Source organism: Camelina sativa, chromosome 5 (genome assembly GCF_000633955.1).
Source record: "Camelina sativa cultivar DH55 chromosome 5, Cs, whole genome shotgun sequence".
NCBI lineage: Eukaryota > Viridiplantae > Streptophyta > Magnoliopsida > Brassicales > Brassicaceae > Camelina > Camelina sativa.
In genome coordinates, this window is record NC_025689.1 from 504683 (window position 1) to 513377 (window position 8695).

At 32.0% G+C, this 8695-nt stretch overlaps 2 protein-coding genes across 2 annotated transcripts; both read left to right on the plus strand.

Moving 5' to 3' along the window:
* Positions 3803 to 6051, plus strand: LOC104784596 (probable receptor-like protein kinase At2g47060). Its single transcript, XM_019245595.1, is given in 9 exon segments — positions 3803 to 3930; positions 4124 to 4229; positions 4419 to 4621; positions 4623 to 4670; positions 4775 to 4901; positions 5001 to 5274; positions 5368 to 5500; positions 5586 to 5672; positions 5770 to 6051. Coding segments are annotated over 8 exon segments (1092 nt in total). The 5' UTR covers positions 3803 to 3930; positions 4124 to 4141; the 3' UTR covers positions 5902 to 6051.
* On the plus strand, positions 6447 to 7405 carry LOC104784597 (probable pectinesterase/pectinesterase inhibitor). The gene has a single exon (XM_010509632.2). It carries the CDS (start codon positions 6511 to 6513, stop codon positions 7159 to 7161), a length of 651 nt encoding a protein of 216 aa, XP_010507934.1. The 5' UTR covers positions 6447 to 6510; the 3' UTR covers positions 7162 to 7405.

An 8695-nucleotide genomic window follows, 5' to 3' on the forward strand; every position in this document is an offset into this window, starting at 1 on the left:
GAGAGACCGAGAGTAGAGGGGAGAGAGTTAAACAATGATGCTCTTTTTATTATTACTCTCTTCACTTCTTACAATAACTCCTTATTTACAGTGAACAACAAAAGACATGAGTCACACACTTATATATTTGGTAACGACAAGTGGTGAGTTAGTGTAATATAACATGAACAAGTGTCATGACATGTGTTTTGTGATGGATTAATCACAATTATATTTCATAACACAAACAAATATATACTGTAATCGAATTTTGTTAGTGCGAGAGAGACCGACCCAGTCACATGATAAAAATACTAGTATAACGAAAGAATCCAATGCGCCACGTCTTCCATGTTCCTCGTCTTCGTTAGCTTTAGAATCTCATATGGATCTAATTCCATTTCTTAATCGTCATCCTTAAAGTATATTTATATTATTCCACGTTTTTTTTCATAACCATGAATGATGCTGATAATAAATTATTTGGTTGTATATGTCAGTGTGAGATATAGTATTGAATTAGGAACCGAATAAATAGACAATAATCATTGTATTAAAACCGTAGCGGCAAATTTCGGCACATAATTCGCATAACTTAAAAGAGAAATAAAAAATCCAAGAAAATATTGAAACAGCTAATCATTTATACGTTTCAAAAAAGATGTTATATCATTGATCTAAGTGTTAAGATAATNAAAAAAAAAAAAAAAAAAAGAACACCATGATTCGCTCTCGAACATGCCCATATTTTGTTCACATGCACGACAACGACTCCAATTCATCCGACCCACAACTCACCAAACCCCCCCCTCTAGCTCTCTTTATTATTTCTAATTCTATATCTTTTAAATTATATCTTGTCTTATCGTACACGAAAGCAACAAGATTTCAAGAAGATATATAACGCGGAAACATAAAACGATTTTAAAAGATTTTTAACATTGGAAAACCTAGCTACAAGTATTTTATATTACGATTTCTACTCGTTTCCTTTTCTTTAGCTAGTGTTGGACCGTTGGTAATTTTTTAGTTCTTAATTACACATTTTCTTCAAAACGCATAGAAACGTAGTATCCCATATATAATAAAACGGAAGTACACAACATTGTTTTCTAAACTATATAATTTTAATAAATTAGTTACAAATAGGTTATAACTTAATTGGTTACAAGTTAAATAGTAGGCACAACCTTAATTTATTTTGAGAAAATTTTATTACTAGATCACATTGTTTCCAAAAATCTTAAAGAGAATATTCTTAAAAATCATTTGATATCATCTTACTTACTATATTAATTTTTTTTATTAAATTATTCATCAAATAAAATATTTTGATATCTAAATTAACATATTAATTTGTTAATTATCATTATACTCCACCTCTCATTTTTATATATGAGTCTATTTTGTGAAACAAATCAATTATCATATTATTTATTATAATTAAAAAATAATAATTTCCGGATATAATATAAGTTGAATTTTTTTTAAAACAAATATAAATGGTTCAATCTATAAAATATTCAAATTTTAATAATATTATTCTTTAAAAATAATGTCTATTGAATTAAATATTTTACTGAGTAACAGGTCAAAATTTGAATATTTAAATTCAATTTCATACTTTTTTTTGTTGAATTTTATAATTTTATATAATATAATAAATTTAAAGACTTTATTTTGAAATATTTTAAAAATATTGAAACTTGATATAAAAGTTAGAAACTATAAACACTCTAATTGATTTGTTATAGCAATGTCAATAATATATCACTATAATATGAAAGAATTTCAAGAAACCATGTATATTAAAACGAAAAGTATAACAATATATTAAATTACTCATAATATAATAATAACTCGCCTTTTAAAAACTAAATTTACAAAATTAAATCTTATAATAACATTCAATTCATGATGTAGTATATACATTGTTGAAATAACTTCACATACATAAACTAATATAACATATTAAAATTTTATTTTAAAATAGAAAATATACAAAAATTTGTATAAATAAAATTTAACCAGTGTTATAACACGGCTATTTATCTATAATAATTATAAAATGTACAAAATAGGAATAGTAGGTATGGCTTGACTACTTGACTCCTCTGAAACTGCACAAAAGTACGCTCCTAGTGGAGTTTCTTCGTCGGCATGGATTCAACAACAATACGAAGCTCTGGGATATTCGTGGCCACCGTTCCTTGGTTCTTGAAGAGATGATAAAGAATGTGATTGTTGCAGTTATTGATATATCGTCAACTCCATTTGACTGAGAGTCAAAGAGTTCTGAATTGATCCGTTTGAATAAGTAAAATCAATAAATACACAAATGACTCGCTTTTAATTAATATTCAAACTTTTATGTAATGTTATAGTAGGACTGATTTCAAATGTACTATTATAGTGATAAAGGCAACTTTTATGTATTTATTATAGGGAAAATTCCCAAAAAAAACACCAACTATTTAATGTTTGCCAGAAAAAAACATTAACTTTTTTCGTTTCTAGAAAAATACGCAAACTATTTTTTAGTTGATAAAAAATACACGAACTATTATTTTTTTCCAGTTTCTCCTCGTCTCCGTTACGACCATTAACGGTATTGTAACGACGTTATTAGTTTTGAAAAAAATTCCAGAAAAAAACATAAACTATTTATTTGTTGCCAGAAAAATACATGAACTTTTTTTTCTTTGCCTGAAAAATACATAATTTTTTTTTCTTATTAACAATGTTAGAGATCATATCTCATAACTTTCTCTGCTCTCTTGAACTTCATACTAGTTTTTACTACTATTTATGATAACTAAATTCAAAAACAAAAATATACAATTAGATTAATTGATTTCTAAATTTCTCAATAGTATTGTTTTTGCATAAATAAATGGTGAATCTGGTTAGGTTACAAGAGTTGATATCCCACAAAATGGCTATAATCTACGATCTCGATCAAGTTTGCATACACCAGCCCATTTGATGATTTACATTGGCTATCAGCATCATAAGTTATGATCTCTAACATTGTCAATGGAAAAATAAGAAATGAAAAATTATGTATTTTTTAGGCAAAAAAAAAGTTCATGTATTTTTCTGGCAACAAATAAATAGTTTGTGTTTTTTTCTGGAATTTTTTTTCAAAAATAGTAACGCCGTAACGGAAACGAGGAGAAACTGAAAAAAAATAATAGTTCGTGTATTTTTTATCAACTAAAAAATAGTCTGCGTATTTTTCTGGCAACGAAAAAAGTTCATATTTTTTTCTGGTAAATATTAAATAGTTGGTGTTTTTTTTGGGAATTTTCCCATTTATTATAGGTAATTTCTCATAATTAAAGAAAAATACTATAAAGAAACTGAAAAATGATTTGCAATTATTATATCTCGTATCATATATACTGTATGTTTTTTATAATGCAAAATTAGTAGCTATCAATCAAAAAGAAAAAAAACTGAAATAATTCCAACTACCACTAACGGGAAGATAAAACGGGTCGTTGAAAGACGGCCGGCGGCGGAATTCACGCCGTTGCTTTTTTAATCTTTTATCAGACGATAATTCCGGAATTTTATTATTCTCCAATTTCATTCGACTTTAAAAATAAAAATAAAAATGACGTGGCAATCTGGTCGTTGGGTTTAAGTTCTTGTCATTAATTTAAACGGTGTTTTGTAATGACACGGTGTCAAAGTGACAGCGTTGAAACTCCTCTCCCAGTCAAAAGTTTGGAGAGCTAATAATCCTCTACTTTACTCCACCACCTTTAATTATAAAGTAATCTCTCCCCTATAATTGCGTTTAAAGAGCTCAAAAGATTTGTCTTTATCTCACTGTTCTCTTCTCTCTTCTTCGCTGTGTTTCATATAATTCTCTTCTTTCTCCATTACCATCTCTCACATTTTTCACTCTTACTGATTCGTCTCTCTACTTGGATTTATCGAAAGGTATAACCTTTTTTTTTTTCAGATTATTTTGATTCCCGTTGTTCTGTTCTCGATTCCATCATCTAAACTATATATTAGCGATGATTTCACCAGATTTATCTATGATTTGCTTCTTGTTGACTGTTTGGTTATGGCTATTTTTTTGAATGCGAGTCAATAATTCCAAATAGTATTTGAATTCTCAACGTTGCAGATTTGAATAGAAATTGTTATGAGTTGCTTCGGCTGTTGCGAGGAAGATGATATGCATAAAGCTGCTGATTATGGTGGCCACCACAACACTGCCAAACACTTTCCAGGTCTAATTTCTGTTTCTTTTTACTTCCTTCCATATCAAAATTGGATCTTTCTTACTTATACTAAGCAAATATCAAAACTTGCCGAGGTAGTTCAGTATCAAGTCCCCTTGTTTTGGTTTCCCTGTTTATGATCATGTGGGATTAGTCTCTTTATTGAAAAAAAAAAAAAGCTTTGGTTTTGGTGAGCAGGAAATGATGCAAGGCATCAAGCTTCTGAAACTGCGCAAAAGGGCGCTCCTATTGTGAAGGTGCAGCCTATTGAAGTACCTACTATCCCTGCTACTGAACTCGAGGAAGCAACAGATGATTTTGGTTCCACTTCTCTCATCGGTGAAGGCTCCTATGGAAGAGTTTATTACGGAGTTTTGAACAATGATCAGCCTGCAGCTATTAAAAAAATTGGATTCTAATAAACAGCCTGACAATGAGTTCCTTGCCCAGGTTTGATAAGTTTACTGGCTTTAGTAAACTATTGTTGTTGGTATGTCACATTGTCTGAATTTTGGAATTGAACTTGGGAAATTTAATTTGAACTGCTTGTGCAGGTTTCCATGGTTTCTAGGCTGAAACATGATAACTTTGTTCAACTTCTTGGTTACTGTGTTGATGGGAATTCACGGATACTTGCTTATGAGTTTGCCAAAAATGGATCTCTTCATGATATTCTTCATGGTACAGTTTTGCTTAATCACTAAGTTGTCCACACACACTTCTAGGACCAATATTCGTGTGGGGATTACTTAACTTTAACATCTTACGATGATTCCTCAGGGAGGAAAGGTGTGAAGGGAGCACAGCCAGGTCCTGTCTTGTCCTGGTATCAACGAGTGAAAATTGCAGTTGGAGCTGCAAGAGGGCTTGAGTACTTGCATGAAAAAGCAAATCCTCACATCATTCACCGCGACATTAAATCCAGCAATGTCCTGCTCTTTGAAGACGATGTTGCCAAAATTGCTGACTTTGATCTCTCTAATCAAGCTCCTGATATGGCAGCTCGCCTTCATTCCACCCGTGTTCTTGGAACTTTCGGTTATCATGCCCCTGAGTAAGTTTGGTGGGAGTTTCTTAGTCAAAACATGTTTTGTGTGAGTGAGCTAGCTACCAAGTCTCAACAAATGCTCTTCCCTTTTCTTTACAGATATGCAATGACCGGACAACTAAATGCCAAGAGTGATGTCTACAGCTTCGGGGTTGTCTTACTTGAACTTCTTACAGGTCGAAAACCTGTTGATCATAGATTACCTAGAGGCCAACAGAGTTTAGTCACATGGGTACTAATTTCTCTTAATCTTTACACATCTTTTTAGTTATCCTCATATAGCAAGATTATATAAACTGTTTACTTATATGAATCAGGCTACACCTAAACTGAGCGAAGACAAGGTTAAACAATGCGTTGATGCAAGACTTGGAGGCGATTACCCTCCAAAAGCTGTTGCTAAGGTATATTAGAAAGAACCAAACTTTTCATATTCTCAAATAGCGCTAACGTTTTAGAATGCATTGTAACATCAAGTGTGTGGTGATGATGAAAACGCAGTTAGCCGCGGTTGCTGCGTTGTGTGTGCAATATGAAGCGGATTTTAGGCCGAATATGAGTATTGTTGTCAAAGCTCTTCAACCTCTGTTGAATGCTCGAGCTGTAGTAGCTCCAGGCGAAGGAGTACATTAGCTAGCCACACAACTTTCTCTGTCGTCTCTGAAAGATTTGGTTTACATATATATACACACACCAACCAAAACTTAATGTGCATAGAAATCTTTGTATTGTTTATTTTTTATTATTTTGGTCAAAGAAAAATCCGTTACCGTAATTTGGATTCTTGTTGACTGCTTAATTAACAAGAATCACATCATTTATATATTCTTTCATTTAAATTTGTATGTTATAATGTATATATAGATAAATAACTGTCTACTCTATGTTACCATAGTATAAGTATTTGTTACCTACTTTTCAAAGATGTATTACATATTATAATTATAATGTTACCTAAATTCGTAACAAAAATAGGGTTACTGTCTCAGTGGCAGAAATCTTTGAAAAAAGGATCATATGATGGCATGTCCACAGGTAATTAAAAACCGCCACAATTCACTCATTATCATCCATTCGTATTTGAAAATAGTCAAAACCAAAAACAAACCAAAAAAAAAACATCCAAATTTAGAAAAAACCATAATAAATCTTTTATATATATAGACGTAACCTTTCATCTTCCTTTTTCTACCTATTCCTTTCCAATCCACGTCCAAAAAAAAAAAAAAAAAACAAAAAAAAATGAACACTCCAATAAAACTCGCCTTTCTCATTCTCTGCATCTCCCTCACCGCAACCGCATTCATAGTTCCAGAAAAACGCGACGCCGTTACACCAGAACACCTAAAGGCCGTCGATGGAATCTGCAGCGTTGTGCAAGACAAACGTCTATGTAGCATTACCCTAAGAGGCGTCCCAAGCAATGATCCAGCCGTTTTGGTCCGTTACTTAGCCACGGCCGCTGAAACGTCCGTTAAAAAGGGTTTGAAGTTCCTCGAAGGGATCAAACCTAAATACAAAGGAAACGCCTTTGCCACAACTTGCATCACCGGCTGTGAAAAACAGCTACACAACGCCTTGGAAGACTTTGCAGATTTCTGGAAAGCCGCAGGAAAAAACTTATCGAGCATGGCTGACAACTACTTCACATGTAAGAAGAAGATGACTTCTATCTTCACTTACCATTCCACTTGTCTCGATGATATTTACGACAAGACGTTACACAAAGTGGTCGAAGGAGGGATTGGGCTTGGGAAAAGAATGAGTGGTGAGTCAGTGGATGTGTTCGCTGGAATGGGCAAAGTCTTTAACACTTTCAACATTAAGACAAAACTTAACCAGCAAGAGACCGATGCCTTGCTCCCACCACCATTGTCCTTTTATTACTATTGATTTTATTTATCAATATAATATTCTATATCTTCAAAAAAAAAAAATGTATAGCTTCCGTCGATGGTGATGAATAATTTGCATCGATTGGGGTTTTCAGATGTTTTAGGAATCTTGTAACCAAAGGTTCCTTTTGATGTATGTTTGTAATTAATATGTTATGGATTATAATCATGTATGGACCTCGTGATTGGAAAGGATATGGAAAAGATGTGGTTATATATCCAATAATAATAACTTAATTTAATAACGTATTTGGTGAATTGTATTTTATTTTATCTGTATATACTTTTTATTTATACTTTGTGTTAATTTTCTTTTTCATTGATGATGTTCCACATTTTTACTTGAATTTTGCAATGGCTACATATATCTTTAAGGAATAAAAAAAAATAAAAAAAAAAAACAAGGCATGAAAAAATTGATTCCCGGCCCGCATTATTCAGTGACAACAAAATTTGTTAACTGTTGCTAATTAGTTTCATTTTGAGTTTAGCATACAAACATCTTCCTCAGGCGAAGTTGGATAACATTTCCGCGCTAATTATATATGCGTTTGTTGATACAATCTTTTTTTATGTTTTCTTTGTAGTATATTTATACTCTTTCTATTGAGTTTTGTTTAGTATGCAAAATATGTAGTTTTAGATTTTTTTACATGCATACAAAATCATCATGCTACTCACTCGAATTGTAGTGCTTTGTAAAACCAAAGATGCTACTCATATTGGAAGCTTGTGCATTAAATCAGCACGTTACGAGATGGTGATTTTTTGGGTCCATACGTGGTCTAAGTATAAAGTATAAACTGCGTGACAAACTGAATTGGTATGGTTTAACTATAGTACTAGAGCTCATTTTATAAGAGCTAGTTTTAAAGAAGGTTCTGAATATTTATAATTTAACTAGGTGAAGTATATGTGTGGTCTATTCATATTCTATACTGCATGCAGACTAGTACTTAACCAATCAAATGGAAGTGAAAAGAGCATACTATATATGCTTAACTGATATGTAATGAAGCTGTTTCGTAACTAAGTTTACAAGGATTTTATGTAATTCGATTTTAATTTTCAAAATTCCATAAATGTGGTTTGGGTGGTCTGACTTGAGTCAGGTGATCAGGTCGATTTGTGGTTTAAGACTGATCACCACAGTCCACCACTTGACAAAGTCGCCCTTTGCTCTATATTAAAATTTATCCATTCATGAATACCGATCAAATACCGATAAAATTAGTATTTTTAAAACGGAAATTAACGACTATATCTCTTTTTTGTGTCAATCATCAATACACCACACCTTCTAAACAGGGAACGTACGCCAAATTTACACTGCGGTGACCAATTTTAATCCTCACAATTAAGCAATTACAACAAAAATTAGTTGAAGTTAATTAAAGCTTTTCTGACCAAATATTGTCAGCCATTCGTCGACCGTGCAACTCTCCTTCACCATGCAAAATCCATGCACGTCTCTAATTTTAGAAACCAAAAAGTTTCTATAAAAACCTCTAGAATCCATCACAATATCTACT

Bases quoted from the DNA above. Each gene is read 5' to 3' on its own strand.
- LOC104784597 (XM_010509632.2), top strand. From the start codon at position 6,511: ATGAACACTCCAATAAAACTCGCCTTTCTCATTCTCTGCATCTCCCTC.